General features: G+C 33.0%; 1 protein-coding gene across 3 annotated transcripts in view; it reads left to right on the forward strand.

The window, feature by feature from the left end:
- The window catches only part of PPA2 (inorganic pyrophosphatase 2), an 81,476-nt gene that overhangs the window by 46,415 nt on the left and 16,644 nt on the right, over positions 1 to 18,417 (forward strand). Inside the window, exons 8-10 of one of the 3 annotated variants that reach the window (XR_012001031.1) lie at positions 8,857 to 8,984; positions 11,769 to 16,152; positions 17,386 to 17,455. Coding sequence is in view for 1 of the 3 variants with exons in the window: in XM_072755537.1 (XP_072611638.1) it covers positions 8,857 to 8,984; positions 11,769 to 11,854; positions 17,386 to 17,455 (284 nt within the window). In the remaining 2 variants the exon portion in view is untranslated. The remainder of the gene's footprint in view (positions 1 to 8,856; positions 8,985 to 11,768; positions 16,153 to 17,385; positions 17,456 to 18,417) is intronic. The other 2 variants (XM_072755537.1, XR_012001032.1) reach the window with 2 other exon arrangements.

Consider the following 18,417-nt stretch of genomic DNA (forward strand, 5'->3'; position numbering starts at 1 on the left):
ATTTATATGGAATTTATTTTACTTTTTCCATATGTATAATTTTCCCATCACTACTTAGCAGAAAAATCTGTTCTCTTCCCACGAAATGTCTCCTTTATCATGTATTGCATTCTTATTTATACAAAGAGTCTGTTTCTGGATTCTGTTTAGTGTCAGTGATCTATTTCTGTGCCAGTGCCATATCATGTTAATTATTATAGCCTCTTAATAAAATATTTACAAGGCAAATCTTTTGTTCTACTTTTTCAGACTTGTTTTGGTTTTTCTTAGGCTTTATTCTGTGCAAATTTTGGAATCAGGTTGTCAAGGACTTCTGCTGTCTTTAAGATACTGTTTGCATCAATGAGTATATTGATATATTTCACAATTTATTCAGCCTTTTTTTATTTCTTTTAGTAAAGTACTTGTAGATTACTGCGAAGATCTGTGTCTAGGAATTTAATACTGATTTTTCCGTTACAAAAGCTTGGTACAGCACCTGATATATTTTAGGTGCTCAATAATTTTTTAAAGTTGATGAATAAATGAATGTATACATATACTTGATAAAAAGATGAATGTGTTGAGCAATGTCTGAAAATAACTCCAGAATAGGTGAATTTTCACTTATTTTAAAGGGAAAAAATGTTTATAGTTAAAATCCTGGAATTTTTAATAACTGCAGTTTTACTTCTTTGGAGTAATGTATACATTTCTATAACTGTAGATATGTAGTCTTTGCTTAGTGCTTTCGAGATTCATGTGTATTGCTGTGTGTAATCCGTAGTTTGTTCCATTTGATTGCTGAATTGTGTTCCGTTGTATACATATACTACAGTTCATTCATCTCCTTGATGGAAATATGGATTTCCAGTTTTGGGCTCATACAAATAAAGTTTCTATGAACATTTAAATGTAAGTCTTTGTGTGAGCATATGTTTTCATTTCTCTTAGGGAAATACCTGGGAATAGGGTTACTAGGTCATATGATAATTACATGCTTAACATGGTGAGAAACTGTTAAACTGTTTACCAAAGTGGCTGTATCATTTTGCACTTTTACCAGCGGTTGGATGAGAGATCTGATTGCTCCCAGAACCTTTGTCCATCTTTGTCTTAAATAGTAAAATGTCTTTTAAAGAAACTAGAAGAAACACACGCACGTTATTTTTTTTTCCTTACATTTACCCATATATTTGCCAAGTCCACACCCATATATTTTGTTACAGAGTAAGAAGCTGAAGATCTGTAGTTTCCATTTGGTGTCATTTACCTTCAACTTGAAGACTTCAGCATTTTTTTGTAGTACAGTTCTGCTGGTGACGAATTCTCTCCATTTCATCAATCTTATATTGTCTTTTCTTACCTTTTTTTTTTTTCAAGATTTTATTTATTTATTTATTCACGAGAGACACAGAGACATAGGCATAGGGAGAAGGCAGGCTCCCTGTGGGGAGCCTGATGCAGAACTCTATCTATCCCAGGACCCCTGGGATCACAGTCTGAGCCAGAGGCAAACACTCAACCACTGAGCCACCCAGGTGCCCCTCTGTTCTTGCCTTTGTTTTGGAAGTGTAGTTTCACTAGATACAGAATTTTGAGTTAAAGGGATTTTTGTAAAGGTGTTCCATTTTCTTTCGGTCTTCACTGTTTCTGATGAGAAATCAGTAGTTAATGTATTGTTACCCAGTATATAATATAATGTTTTTCTAAGATTATTTTAAAGATTTTCTCCTGTTTTTGGATTTCAGCAGTTTCTTCTGTGATAAGGTGTCATTTCTTTTATATTTATGGTGCTTAAGGTATACTGAACTTTGTGAATCTGTGAGTTCATGTTTTTACCACATTTGGGTAATTATTTGCCATAATTTTGTTTTACTCCGTTCTCCATCTTTATCTGAGATTCCTAATACACATATTTTAGACTACTTTTTAATTCACAGGTCACTAAGCTTCTCGTATGTCTTTACAGTCTTTATTCCTTACTATTCTTCAGACATGATAATTTTTATTGTTTTTATTTTCTACTTCTGTGATTTTGTTTTTTTGGCCATATCCAAGTTCTACTATTAAACTCCTCTGATTTTTCATTTCATACACTCCCTCATTTGGTTCTTTTTTTCAGATAGTTTTATAATTTTCCCCCTTAACTGAAATTTCCACTTGTTCAATGCATCATAACCATATTTTTTTGAAAGTCCTTGAACATATTTGTTAAAAATACTTTAAAATCCTCATTTGCATGGGTCATCTGAGGATTGATTTCTCTTGACTTTTTTTCTTGATTAGTAGTCCCAGAAATATTCTAGTATGTGCAATAAATCATATGGTCATCTTGCTTGTACCTGAGGTATTTTTGTTCCATATTGAGTCTTCAGGGTGCTTATCTTGTTTTGAGTATTTTTGGTTTTCAGTTTTTGTGTTTTCTGTCTTGGTGTAGGTAAACCTGAGGGAATTTGTTGAAACATACTTTCTCATCTTTGTCAGAGGGTTCTGTTTTCTGTAAAGAGAAATGCTTCAGAAAGTTAGGCATTGTTTTTAATTATTGATAATTTGGTTAATGTACTTGAACTGAGTGAGTCTCAATTAAAAAATGATTGTTTGAATTTAACTTAAACATGGTAGAAATGAAAAAACTTTGTAAAAACTAAACTGCAGTAATACTAGAAATAAAAGTAAATGTGTATGTCATTAAATAGGAAATTAATTACAAATTCATTTGGGGCCTGACCTTTAACATAAGGAAAAGCACATTTGTAGAAAAGTGTTATGATTAGGTATGCTATGTGTATGTGTGTGTGTATGTCCAGATGCCTTTTATGTTATTTTTAGTGCTTGTTTATAGTGTTTATATCTGTGCCTAGCTACTTTCTCCGTAGAGTTACACACATTAAACCTAAAGTAACTGTCAGTATTAATGAAAATATATCTAATAGTTTTCTAAATTATAAATTCATGTTTACTAGTTTATTTTTGAGCATGTAAGGCTCTGGGTTTGTCTGTAAATATAACTTTGCCTGCATTCCATGGAAAAGGTTTCAGGGGATTGAAAGGATGATAATATTTCCTAAGAACTATCCCTTATTTTTTATTTAATGATTTTTAATATGTTGTCTTATTTAATCCTCACAACAAGGTTAATTTTCTCCATTTTGTTTTTGAGGAAACACACAGACTAATATATTTTCCCAAGATGATGCAATATGGGAGTGCCAGAACTGGAGTTTGAACTTAGTGCCCTCTGATTCCAAATGGGATGTTTTTCCTTGATTACTTTATTCTTATAAACTTTGAGGGTTTTTTTTTTTTTTAATAGATTTTATTTATTTGACAGAGAACAGAGAGCATGAGTGGAGGGAACAACAAAGGGAGAGGGGGAAGCAGACTCCCCAGTGAGCAGGGAGTCTGATATGGGGCTTGATCCCAGAACCCTGGGATCATGAACTGAGCCTAAGGCTGAAGCTTCACCGACTGAGCCACCCAGTCACCCCAACTTTGAGTGTTCTTATTTTCATCATTTTCTGAATATTCTTCGAGTTTTTATTATTTTCTTTTGGGCCAAAAACGTTGTTGATTTCCTTCTTTCTTTCTTTTTTTTTTTTTTTTTTAAAGATTTTATTTACTCATGAGAGACACAGAGAGAGGGGCAGAGGGAGAAGCAGGCTCCTCATGGGGAGCCTGATATGGGACCTGATACTGGGATCAGGATCTGAGCCGAAAGCAGATGCTCAACCACTGAGCAACCTGGGTCCCCCCAAAAAGGTTTTTGTTAATAGCAAAGAATATGGTTTTTGGTTGTTTTTAGTCTCCCAACTTTTAATTATACAAAAAATTGAGTAGACTGGGTGTGGTTCTTTTTTGGTAGGCAAGAGAGTTATTTAAAACTTTTTATTGTTGATCTTCAGATTTATTATATTTGCTTACTGGGTGCGTTGTCCTCATTTTCTCATGCTTAAAATTTCTTAAAGTTCTGTTTGTTTTTAATGCGTAATCACTTTTAAAGTTCATCGTTGCTTTAATATGTCTCGATTAAAAATATCTCATGCTTTAAGTATTTCTCTCTCACTCTTGATGAGCTGTCTGTGAAATGAACCTTATCAGCTCAATTTTTTCACCTCTTTTACAGCATTTATTTCTGAAATCTGGGTAAAATTGAAGTCTTGGCATGTACATGTGACTAGAAATTCCCCCTTCTGTGAAAGAGTTATGTTTTTAGCTTAAAAAGAACAGAAGAAACTTCAATTCACAAACCTCTTTTATTTTTTCCTTTTTGTTTGGTAATCACAATTTGTGATATTCTTTTAGGTTTTAGAAACAAGTGAATTGGTTTATACTGAAAAGAAATCTGATTATATGAAAAGTATACCAGTGTCTCTGATGAAGGAAAGATGTCATGAAGATTGCTTTCAAAAAATGTCAAGTGTTAGAATCCTTTCATGTCTACAGAGGGAGAATGATAGGCTTTGACTAAGATATTTTAAATTATTTTCTGTGCTTTTATAAATTCCTAAATCAAAATTAGTTAAAAGCAAATTAAACTGGAGAGCACTGAACTTGGAAAAGCCAATTTGAACATTAAAATATATTTATCATATTGCATCATCTTGTTTTGCCTTATAGCAGGCACTTAATAAAGAAATTTATAAGTTTTCTAATGGATTTACGTAGAACTAATGCTTATTTATAAATTATGTATCTTTAGTTTTAATATAAAAATTATCTTAAGGAAACTCCATATAATCTTTGTTAATTAAACTTTCAAGTTTGGAAACAGCTTTGTTATAAAGTAAATAGTGCTGTACACTACTTGTAGAAGCTTAAAAAAAAAGCTTTTATGAAGCTTTTAAAAAACAAAGGTGATAATAGATGACTGCTTTTAATTGTACTGTAATTTAGATTATTACTTAATTTTGCCTTTTTAGCTCTTGGATACTTTAAATTTTACATAATTTTATTTTCTTCCATTGGCAGTTCCTCTCGGTTCTGCTTCCTAAAAATAACTAAAATTGACCATTTGTCACCACCTCTATGCAACTGTTTATTTAGGGCCTTGTCATATTTCATCTTCGTGTATACTCTCTGCAGCCTGTTGCTGGATTTGCTGCTTCCACTTCTTCCTCTACACAGTCTTTTCCCTACACAGCAAAAAGAATGATCTTCATAAAACCTGTACTTCTCAGCCCAGAACCCTTAAATGGCTTCTCCTCTCAAAGGACTCCCTTCATAGCTGGCCTGTGGCTGCTTCTCTCATCTCATCTCCTAACACTCTTTCTTCACTGTGCTCTGAACACAGGGCTTTCTTACTGTCTACCTTAAACATTTTAGGAACATTCATACCTCACTTCCTATCTTCCTCCTAGGACTCCTCCTCTTCTAGATATTTGAATGAGTTATTCCCACACTCTATCCAAGATTTTGCTAAAATACATTTTATCAGAGTCTATCCCTGACTTTTCATATTTAAAATCCTCTTTCCTCACTTGCAGAGCAATCTAAATACATAATTGTGGATTTTTATGTGTTTTTCTCATCTTCAACTATTTTTCTTTTAATTCAGGCCTAATTTGTCAGCAGATATTTTTAGCAACTTGTCTTATTGAATTCTTTCAAGACAAACTAATTTTACAGAAACAAAATCTTTTTTGTATTGGTAAAAATCATTGCCTTATATAATATCTTACTAATTCTCATAATTATAATGACCGATACAGTTGGCATAAATGCTTTGGGAATAAACATATCTGATAGATGATAAAGCTAAAACTTAACTGGTACAACGTATAGGCTTCATTCAAGAGTTGCCTAACAGACTCAACCTACAGACCACTGTGGACATCAGTCAGAATATATTACAGAAGTGGAAAGCCTTTGTTAATCATCTGGGGAGCTGATCAAATAGATCTCAGTTAAAAGAGTTTGATTTTTTAATTAAAAACAAATAAATTTAGCACGATTATATAAAACAACTCTTCTATATTATTCTGATTTTATTGTTGGGTTAGTTCATCTTGAAAATACATTGTATAATTATTATAATAGACCATGTAAAGTTAACTCCAAGAATGGGAATAAATGACTCCTAGAGAATTGTAGCTTTTCATAATATATATTGTAACAAATACATCTAATGAATAATTCTGGAAATGGATGAAAGTGATGGTTATACAACATTGTGGGTATGCCTAATGCCACTGAATTGTACTTTTAAAAATTATGATAAGGTTTATGTTATGTATATTTTGCCACAATAAATAAAACCTAAAAATAAATTTATACTTATATTCTTTTAACATAAAGAAAACCTGTGACAGTATAACTGTGTAGTATAGAAGAAAAAACAATCCATGGACTTAGAAGACTTGTATTTATATAATACTAATTATGCCATGAATATATTGGATACATTTTGGCAAGTCTTTCACATTTTCTTAGTTGTAGTTTTCTTATATTTAATATGAATGTACTTCTCAGTTCTGTTTTATGAAGAACAAATGAGGACTTTAAACTGTAAATCAATTTATAGATTGTAGGTATAACTTTTCATATTTTCAGAATAGTTAATTAATTGAAGTGACTATTGGTATTGGGTAAGACTTTTGGCTTGAGGCATTTGCTGTTGAAGTTTTTAAAATATTTAAGCTGCATATTTTGAATTTTGGGGTGGTTTTTTTTTTTTTGCATGAAAATACAGCTATTTTTTTTTCCCCAGGTTGTGATTGAGAATGAAATGTTTATCTTATGTTTGGAGAGTCTCATTGGGCAGTATTCAGTTTTCAGGGTTTCTGTTATTGGTGTCTTTTCCTAACAAGCCCTCATCATAATGTCTGAAAAGAAACCCCCTAAGCCAAGATAGATTTTGGATAACTTAGCTTTTCCTTTCTTTTTTGAAGTCACTTTTTTCTTTTTTAACAACAACAAAAAAAAGAGAAAGACCAGTAGATTGGGTAAGGTACAATGATAAAGTTATAAATCAGAATTAAGTAATAGAAAATTATTATTTCGAACAATGATTAAATTGATTTTCTGATGGTTCACCTTTAGTGAACTAAAAGATTGTTTTTCCCTCTGAGAAAACAATGAGGAACTTAGAAAAGTTGGAGGAACTTAGTTAATGTAAGAGCTATTTTGCAAAAATACAGAATGTGGGAAAATGATCACTAGACAGCTCACTTTAGAAAGAAGCGATTTTAATACTATAACAAGAAAATAAGAATTTGAAGAGGAAATAGTGTATATTAAGTGAAATACATATTGAGTGTTCTCTTTTGATCTTGACAAAGAACTGTGTGACCTAAGATACAATGTATAATACTAAAAAGATCTTAGTCTTAGAATTCACTATTTTAAACATCTTCCATTACTTAAAAAGTATGCATTGACTGTGATTGAGTAGATGTGCCCTGTGTTCAGTTTCAAGCGATTATTTTTTCCCTTAGTTGTACTATTTCTCTTATTTGCCCCAGAATTACTGTAAATAGATGTGTGGCCCATTGATGTATTTTAAAATTTTAAATTTGAGTGCCTTTAGACAGCATACTCAATCTTCTGTTTACCATGGTTTCTACCATTTTTGTGCTCTCAGCCTTTCCACACTAATTTCACTTACGTGAAATATCTGTGTTCTGGAGACATACGTAACTCTTACTGAACCTTTACATAACAGGCAAAAGGCAAACATTAAAAGCAAAATGATAGTTCTTGTCTAACTCATGCCTACAAAATGCTTACCTTTCTCTATTATGCTTAGTGAGGGGATTCCTGCAAGACTTGGGTGGGCAAGTCTGAAATCAGTGATCTTTAAATTATCGCAGTGCATTGTGTCATCTCCTATTTTTACAAGTTTCTAATTTTTCAAGTACTGTCAAGTCTGTTATATTGTCCGTAAAGGACTACTAAATTTCCAAGTAAATCAGTCTGACAGAGAGTAAAGACTGCTAGTTTTATTCTAGGTATTCTGCATGTTTTTTGAATTGATATTTATTGGAAGGGATACATTTCTTGGAGACTTCTTTTGGGGAAGGGTCTGTTATTACTACACTAATATTTCCAATTATATTTAAAAGAATGTTCTCAAAATGTGATGGTTGAGCTGCTTTTGTTATAATAGAACTTAAAAATAAATCCTGGAAATCATTACAGAATTTGAAATGAAAAACTGAACCATCCAGATACCAATGTTTAAAATTGCCGTGTTTGCATTCTCTTTCGTACTCTGCTTTATTTTTCTTCATCAGACTTTTCACTACCTAACATTGTATATTTGTTTCTCTGTTTGTCTCTTCCTACTATATAAAACCATGAGATTAGGGGCTTATTTCTGTTTACTCTTTTACTTACCTGCTTAAAACAATGTCTGACACATAATGAGAAACTTATTAAGTATTTGGTGTGTAAGTATGTAAAATCCTTCTCATCTGACTTTAGTATGTTTTCCTTTGGGGACTGTCCTATCCATTTTATCTTCAGTGGTCCTTTAGCTTAATATTTCTGAAACACGTCCTGATGTAACTTACCTTACCCTTAAGCCTTCCGTTGCTCACAGAATGTCATCAGTCCTTAAGTATCTCTCACTTAATCTTACTACATTGCTATTTGTTGTCTCTTTAATTAGACCTCTGAACTTCTTGAAAAACTATGTTGTCTTCATCTCCTTATCTACCTAACATAGTATCTGAAGGTGCTTAAGAAATGTTTGTAGACTGAAGAAGTAATATATTTACATAGGAAAAAAGTCTCAAGTCCAGAGGCGGTGTGATACATGTTGATTATTATGCTGCAAGTTAGCCATAAAGGTGGACTCCCTCAGTCCAGTGTTCTACCATTAATAAGAATGAATTTCAGTTTTTAACAGAAAGTATCTTGTTTCTTCACTTGCAGATATTGATGATGTTAAGAAGTACAAACCAGGTTACTTGGAAGCTACGCTTAATTGGTTTAGATTTTATAAGGTGCCAGAAGGAAAACCAGAAAACCAGTTTGCTTTTAATGGAGAATTCAAAAACAAGGTAAAGATAATGATCTTTATTATAAAGCGTACCTTGTGATGATTCTTTGATACTTCTTTAGGGTTGCGAGGCTTTCTTAGGTGAATATTTGTATATAACATAACAAAACTGCTTTATAGTGACTCTAATGACATTATTTTACCTTGTGGTGCTTGTATGATACTTGAAGTTTGTGAGAGTTTCTTATGTATTTGTATATAACATGGTAACAAAAGTGCTTTATACTGACTAATATTTAAGGACATTATTTTATCATATTTATTTAAAAGGATTTTTTTTCAGGAGATGTAAGTGAATCAGTAACACTTGATACATATGTGTATTCATCTCTTTATTGATATCTTCTTCATCTCAGAAAATGAAGGATTTCTATTATCAGTCTAACTGCAAATTGTGTATGAAGAAGAACCTTCCGTTTACTATTCTGGACAGGAGAAAGTTACTTACCATAATGTAAATCCAAAGAGGGCTTCCCCCTTAAGTGTACATTCTACCATTTCTGACTTAAGCTGTTTAACAATTAGGAAAGCACTTGAATTATGTTACTGTCATAGGATTTTTCTATTAGAATACTACAAAATTACCATGAAGTGTTCTAATGTGACACAAATGGAGAAAATGGGCCAAAGACGTCAAGTCTAAGGCATAGAATATTTTTTTTAAAAGATTTTATTTATTTATTCATGATAGAGACATAGAGAGAGAGGGGGGCAGAGACACAGGCAGAGGGAGAAGCAGGCTCCATGTAGGGAGCCCGACATGGGACTTGATCCCGGGTCTCTAGGATTATGCCCTGGGCCAAAGGCAGGCGCTAAACCACTGAGCCACCCAGGGATCCCCGACATAGAATATTTTTTAAAAAATTATCACCACTATATAAATTACGTTATGCATACCCCAACATTTAAGTGGGTACTCGTAAGTAACATATGTTTTGTAACTAAAATGAGCCATGTTAATGGAAACTTACAAATTATAATAAATATTTTGCTATATAAGAATTTATTGCTTGACTTAGTATTTTTGAAAAGGCACATTAAAAGAAGCCTAAAGATTTTGAGGGGTTTGTCTAAGATTTATTCAATGTGGTTATAAAACTCTTATTTTCAATTGGATACTCTTACTTAAAAGTAAAATATTGAAAATTTATAAGATAAATTGTATTTTTATCTTTTTTTCCTGTAAAAAATGTTGTATTTTATATTTGAGCTCTTTCTGCCTCAGGATATGATTGCTAAATCATGAATTTATAGAGTCAGGTGGTTTAGGAGTTGCTGGATTTTGGTGTTTTTTTTTGCTTGGTTTTGATAAATATTAATTCCTTCTGAATGAAGACTAGATCATTTATACAACCTAATTTTTAGAGCATAATCATCTTATGCATTGCTTTTTACCACTTCTGTTTAAAATACAGTGCCTATCTCAGGAAAATTAAGTTGTATCTTTTCACCATGTTTGAAAAGATGATTCCCGTGCTATCTAGATTTTTCCTCCTGACCTCTTTAAGCAAGTACTGGGAAAGTGATTCTAAATAATCATAATTATCTGAATGATTTGGTTAAAAATATTTTCTTATATTATCTGGACAGTATTATCTTTTTTATCCCACATCTTGGCTAGGACTCCCCAACATGACCTCACTGAGCCATACTTGTTCATCTCAGGCAACTAGAGAGCTGAGAGAGCTTTTTTTTCAGCAGTAAATTTCTCATTATTATTACATCTTGGTTCCTTTGGAACCAAGGATTTTCTTCACTTCTTAGCATGTGTTGTCAATTAAGGAGAAAGGAGGTAGTATGGATTAATTAATATATAAGGACTCTTATTAAGGAAAATTAGAAAATTAGCAATCTTTGGAGGTAAAAAAACAAAAGAATATACTGCTTTAATAAGTGTTCCTTTAGACACACTTAAGAGGTATATATTGTTGATTTTGCATTTGGGGACATTATATGAATTTATACCAAGAAAATATTTGAGAATTATAAATGCCTTTAGACAGTGGATACTCTAAAATGATTATGCAGTTAGATTGCAATTTTGATGATGATGAAATTAATAGGTTTATGCTTACTTACAGGCAAGGGACTAGCCTAAGCACTTTGCATACAGCTTATCCTTTCAACAACTGGATAATTTATTTATTTATTTTAAAGATTTTGTTTATTCATGAGAGACACATTGAGAGAGAGGCAGAGACATAGGCAGAGGGAGAAGCAGGCTCCTCGAGGGGAGCCCCATATAGGACTTAATCCCAGGACTCTGGAACCATACCCTGAGCTGAAGGCAGACGCTTCACCACCCAGACATCCCTCAACCGCTGGATAACTTAAATCAGGTGTTGGCAACTTTTTCTGTAAAGTACTAGATAGTAAATATTTTAGACTTTGTAGGCCATATGGTCTCTGTCACAATTACTCACCTCTGCCATTATAGTGCTAAAGCAGTCATAGGCTGTGCACAAATGAATGGGCATGATTGTGTTCAGTGAACTTTATTTACAAACATTGGTGGTGAGTTAGATTTGGCCTACAGGCCCTAGTTTGACAATCCCAACTATAAATTATCTTCATTACCTTCCATTTGTAGATAAAGAAGGTAGGACTTAGGGAGATTAAGTAATTTGCTCAAAAGTCACAGCTGGTAAATAAGGGTGCCAGAATTTATACTCCGATTTGCCAGACTCCAGAGCTCATGTTCTAAAAAAATAAGGTGTCATAGTGAGAATAGTTCCATGTTAGTATAATGATGTGATCTTTATGTCCGTTTTTGGTTTGGAACTAGGCTTTTGCTCTTGATGTTATTAAATCTACTCATGAATGCTGGAAAGCATTGCTTATGAAGAAGTGTGATGGAGGAGCTATAAAGTGGTAAGAATTTGTCTTTTCTATGTGATGTTACTTTGTTATTAATGCCACTAGACAGCCGTATTACACTAGTCAGATCTGATTTTTTTTTAAAAGAGAATTGCAGTTTTTTTTTTCCGTTAAAAAAAAAACAAAAAACAGAGTACCAATATGGAAAGTAATACCAAGTGCTGCACACTATGAAACTAGGAATTGGCATTGTCCCTTTTCCCAAGGGATTTATAGTTTAGTAGGGGATACTGTTGAGTAAAAAGACACTTTAATTATAATACACTGTGATATGTGCAAAGATGGAGTAGAAAAATTAGCATTTTTTAATATGTTATATGTAAACATAGTTATTTTAATTATGTGTAACTACCACTTCATTTCTTAACAAAATAGTAATAAACCTTTTTTTCCAACGTGATATGGATCACTAGCTGATTAATGAAAGGGAGTCAAATGATAGTAACATATACACAAATATTTTATTCTCTTTTAAAACCATTAAGTATATATTATTTACCCTTTGGATAAGGCCTTATCTATATAGGTTCCAAATAAATTGTATATATTGTAACATAATATAGAATAGAAAACCAAGAAAAGATCCTTAAACTCTTTTAGTTAAACCCTTACAGATTTTTAGGTTCTTTTTTCTAAACGTTTCTTTACAGTTTTCTTAAGCCACACCTACTTTGACACCAAGTTATTATAGTCACCTTTATCGAGGTTTTTTTTTTTAGCCTTAGTAGTTTTACAGCCTACTTAGTGTTCATAGAATCTGTTCTCTTTCCACACTCCCTTCTTTGATGAGCATAATTACTGCTTAAATTATGAAATAGTAACAAGGGCAACTCACTTAAACAGGTTTAGAAACAAAAATGATGAACTCCTGGTAAGCCTTAACTATAAGAAGCAAATACTCTTAGTCATTCTGTAGAGTACTACCCAACTTCATTGTCGTCTTCTCTGAATCGGGAGAAATTGGGAAGCTATTCACTCTTCAACAAATACTGATTCGAGAGTCTGTTGCCAGACACTGTACTGATACTAGGATTATTGCTGTGACTACAATAAATAGAGTCTCTGCCCTTTTGGGACATGAAGTCTGGGAATCAAGAGAGACATTAAAGAAATCATTAGAATAGGGATGCCAGGGTAGCTCAGTTAAGTGTTCAGCTCTTGATTTCAACTCAGCTCATGATTTCAGGGTTGTGAGACTGAGCCCTGCTTGGGGTTCTACACTGAGCATAGTGTCTGCTTGAGATCCTCTGTCTCCCTCTCCTTTTGCCTCTCCTTGCCTCTACTCACACACTTGCTCTGTCTTTCCAACAAATGAATGAATGAATGGCCAGGTAAATAGTCTCAAGAAATAATATATCCATGTCACCGAGATGTTCATCTTGTCTACACATAAATGTTTAGTTATTATACCTTCAGATTCTGTTCCCTTGTAAGCTCAAGTAACACTGTCAACTCATTGATCTTCTTTCTTCTTACTGCTTATGTAGACCACTGTATCTTTCAGCATAGTCTTAAAATTTAGGTGATTGTTTCTAATTTAAGTAATACAATTTATTAACAACAAAACTTGAGTATAACTGAATACCTTCTAATTCTGACTATCCTAGAAATTAGTAGACCTACCTATTCTTTATGATATTCTAAGATATTCTAAGTCAAATATTCATGTGGTCCTGGGATTGACTCCCACATCAAGTTCCCTGGTGGGAGCCTGCTTCTCCCTCTGCCAATGTCTGTGCCTCACACTCTGTATCTCTCATGAATAAATAAAATCTTAAAAAAAAAAAAAGAAATCAGAAATGTACTGTTCCTTTTGCCAGTTTCACTAACCATTTATTATTCTGACCCATTTATTTTCCAAGTTTTTCATGTTTTCATTGATTCTTAGAAGCCCCTGTAGAATATTTGAGGTTTTTAGCTCAATTTTTAATTCAGTATTACTTCAGTTTTACTTTAATTCAGTTACCTGTCATTTATTTACTCAGAAGTTGTTTTACATTGCAGTTTCTTTCTTGTTTAATATACTCTAGTACTGTCAGAACTATCTTCGAAAAATACAAATGTGATTATCATTTTTTTGGCTTAAAAACTCCTTGTTTTTTTGGCTTAAAAACTCCCTTTGATCATAGGATATAATCCAGGTCTTTTGTATATTAAACAGCATGTCCAGACCTACTTATCCAGCCTCCTGTTCTGTCCTCTCTTCTCTCATTGTCCTCTCTTCTCTCATTGTCTTCTCTTCATGAATGCCTGTTCATTCTTCAAGAAGCAGTTGTGGGTTTTTTTGTTTTTTGTTTTTTTAAAGATTTTATTTATTTATTGAGAGAGAGAGAGAGAGAGAGAGAACATGAGTGGAGGGAGGAAAGGGCAGAAGGAGAAGCAGACTACCCACTGAACAGGGAGCCCAATCCCAGGACCCCTGGGATTATGACCTGAGCTGAAGGCAGACGCTTAACCGACTGAGCCACCCAGGTGCCTGAAGAAGCAGTTTAATGCTACCTCTGCCAAGAATTTTTATTTCTTTTGGGCTGGATTACCTCTACTCTCATATCACTGCTGTGTAGAACCTGGGAGTGTTTTATTTATTTATTTTTTGCTCTTGCTCTAAATTGAGTTTGTATCTGAGCACTTAGTGAAAGAACTTGACACATAGTTGGTAGTTTATACATGCTTACTACATGACCAGATATATTACATATATAAAAATGTGTTCTTCCAGATTATTTAGGCCTTTAAATTGTTTCTTTTTTACCTTTGTAGAGGAAGGTGGACTTGATCTATGTATGGATAGCTCCAATTCTTTGAGCTTTCTATAGATTTACTTCCATGTCCGTATTTTTTCTATAAACTCTGGAAGTTGTGATGCAAAATCATTGTCATTCCTATCTCTTTAAATTTTTCTTTCCTTTTTTTCTTGACTACTTTTCTTTAGAATGAAAAGCTTTGACAAATCTGTATCCTGAACACTGTCTTTGAAGACCTTCATGAGTGTGAGCCTTTGTCTGATTTGAAATTGTTTTGAAGAAAATAATTTTCTCTTTACTAAAAAATTCCAATTACTAGCTTTGTAAATTTCATCTTGTATGTGTTTATTATTTATTTGCAGGCAGTTTTCTATTTCTGTATCTTTTTATTTAGTCACTTATTTTGCACTGTTATATGTCTATTAATATACCTTTTTATTATTATTATTTTTAAATGCAGTTTGGTTTGTCATCCACAGATTTTTGGTATTGCTGATCATCTAATGTCATGTCTGCTTATTTGGGTCAGCAAGATTGTGAATAGGGTATATAATGTTTATAAATTAAGAACAAAATATTTAGTATCTTATTATAAAATGGAAAGCAGAACATTCTCCTTTGTCCTGTTCTCAAATCTCATTTATAATAGACACCTTCACCTTAGTCATCCTTCCTTTAAGTGATTACACTGCTTTTCATCTTACAGGCCATAATCATAGTTTAAGACTAAAAAGGACTCAAATATTATAACCTCCATAGGGGCTCCCTGGTTCATTATTGTATTACCATCATCAACAAATGTCCCTAACATTAGTATAAGAATTGTTTGAATCATTAAGTATGAATCAACTATTTTTACATAAGGGCCAATTTAGAGAAAATAAAAATGTTTCTTGATAACATGCCTTCAAATATTCAAAGTACCTTAAATCCTAAGAGGAATATATTACAACCCAGATTGTATACTTTATTAACTAAAAGGATGTCGATGAGGAAGTTGGCACTATTTTAAGCTAACAAAATGCTAAGAGCCTATTAGAGAAATAGTATATAAGAGGCTTTGTAATCTCTCATCTTTATATTGGTGTGTCTTGCAAGATTCTCTTAAGTCTATTTGTGTGTACCTTCCACTTCATTCTTGAAACAGCCATACTGATAATTTGTGCAAAGTGAGAATGGCAGAGCCTCTTGGCTTTCCTTGGTTCCATTGGTTGCTTGTCAAGATATTTTACTGGAGATATTTAGAAGTTACTCAGAATTTTTAAAACTTAGTGTTGGCTTTAATATTGACTCTTTGTTGTAGGAGCAGAGGGTTACTTTAGAAATAGGTTATCAGATTTAACATAAAATACTGAATACCCAGTAAAATCTAAATTTCAGAGCAATACATCTTATTAAGACAAGTGTCTCATGCAATATTTGAGATATACTTAACTAAAAAATAGTTTGATCTTATTTGAAATTCAAATTTAATGTATTTTATCTGGCAGCATTATTCTAGAGAAGACTCTCCTATTCTCTTACCATAATTTTCCCAGAATTTCCAAGGTTTATTTTACTTTGGTTTAGTTATAACATTAAAAACATAGTGGAAAAAAAAAAAAAGATAGTGCATAGTATAGTTAGCATATACCATGCTTTCTTCAGAGGACTAGCATTTAAGACTTCACAGTGTTTAATTTTCTGCCTTGTTCTTTTAAAATCTAGTTTTCATATTCTTTAGGGAAACATCTGACTTTTAAGACCTTACCTTTTTGAGTTTTTAGCTTGCTTAGATATGAGCTGTTGAAAGAGAACAAAAAATAGTCTTAAAGATAATGCCAACTTGCATCAAATTTTATTCATGCCAAGAATGAAAATAAATCCCACATTTTGAGTCTGGATAGAAAGCAGAACAGCCACTTAACTGTAATTGCTATATACCCAATGTCTGATTACAGACAGATGTAATTACAAAGATAAATAACTAGATAAATCTTATTATCAGTATATCCCAAAATATTTCACAAAAGCCATTATGAAAATGCATTTGACAATATATATCTCTGAGGTCCACTTGGAGGGCATGTGTGTGTGTGTATGTGTTTGTTTCATCTTTTCTAAGGATTTGCTAATTACTTTTTCTTTGGCTTTGCCTCCCTTCTCTGCTGCCTCTTTCTGTATCCATTTTAATGTAATTTCTTTGATGAAATTTTTAAAAATCATTCTTAATATATTTGACAGGAATGATGCCTCTGCTTCATCCAGGAAGTAGGAAATACACAATGGGCAACATACTTGTGGAGATAGCTTGCCATTCTCCATTGTGTGGGAAGGCTTTGACCATGGAAGGGGCTCCTGTCTTAACGCCTCCCTGACCTTCCCTCCCCTTGAGAAAACTGAGTTTTCGTGTTCACATGCTTTCCTCTCACCACTCTTAGCTTAACCTTCCATACCTGAGAAAGAGATTTTGTAGCATCTTTCACTGTCCAATTACAGTGTATCACCTCACTTAGATGAAAATTCTTCCTTATAGTCATCGTTCCAGGGGTCGAATTTGGTTTTGCTTCTCCTCAGTAAAGGTGAAGTGTAGTTGTGGTGTATAGTCTTTTATATATTGGGAGATTATATAGATTTGCATATTATTATTTAAATTTTTTAAAAATTCTGAATGTGCATTGCTGTGGAGCACTATATTAACTGGAATTCTACGTTCAATGTTGTAATATTTGGAGTTGGGTTTTTTTTTTTGTACTTGTTTCTTTTTTATCCCAATTAATAACATTGTCCTTTCTTTTCCAGCACAAATGTGCATATATGTGACAGCCCTTTCCATTGCACTCAAGAGGAAGCAAGATCAATAGTTGAACTGGTAAGGGGCAAATATTTAAACCATCCTTTAATCCTACAAACGTCATGGGGAACTCTGGCAGAAATTCTGAAAAATCTAGCAATGAAATAATATCAAGTCTTTTGGGAAGCATAGTTTTAAAAAAAGATTAGAATCTATTTTTTTTTAAATCGGGATTTAAATAAAAAACTTGAGAATCTTTTAGTTGAATTTTTAAATTCTCTTTTCTAAAGTACATTAACCACATTGGGGCACCTGGATGGCTTAGTTGATGATTAAGTGTCAGCTCTTGACTTTGGCTGAGGTCATGATCTCTTGGTTGTGGCTCTGTGCTCAGCAGGCAGTCTGCTTGAGATCTCTCTCTCTCTCCCTCTCTCTCTCTCTCTCTCTCCCCCCCTCTTTTTCTCCCTCCCTCCCTCCCTCTTTCTCTCTGCCTCTCTCTTTCTCTCAAATAAAAATTTTTAAAAAGGTAGATTAACCACTTAAATAATTCAATATGAAGCTCCTTTTCTTAATATCACTAATTTATTGTTTATATGCATTTTCTCTCCTTTACTGTCCTGTTGCCATGAGTGATCCAATACCAGTGTCTAAATTGTGATTGGCTGCTGGTACGGGTGCATTTTGGCTCAAGAAAAATGAAAGAAGACTTTCTCCTTTTTTGTCCATTCAGTTGGGCTGTATTGCAAGCTTTCCTTCTAGCTAAGATGATATCCTTGGATTTTTACATATCTTAGTGATAAGGCTACCTGGAGGCAACAATCTATTAGGAAATTAATGCTTGATTTAGAGACCACTAAATAAGAAAATTCATATTCAGATAATCAGATACCATTGCTATATAGTGTGTTCAGGAGCCGTCTTAGGCTAGAAATCCCATTTATAAATTAACGTTTTTCTTTTTGATCTTTAATTATGAGATCAAAACTGGTGAATTTAGATCTTTACTTCAGGGACAGTAAAAATGTTTACTCACTATGGCT

The sequence above is a fragment of the Vulpes vulpes genome, chromosome 4, assembly GCF_048418805.1.
Source record: "Vulpes vulpes isolate BD-2025 chromosome 4, VulVul3, whole genome shotgun sequence".
Classification (NCBI taxonomy): Eukaryota; Metazoa; Chordata; class Mammalia; order Carnivora; family Canidae; genus Vulpes; species Vulpes vulpes.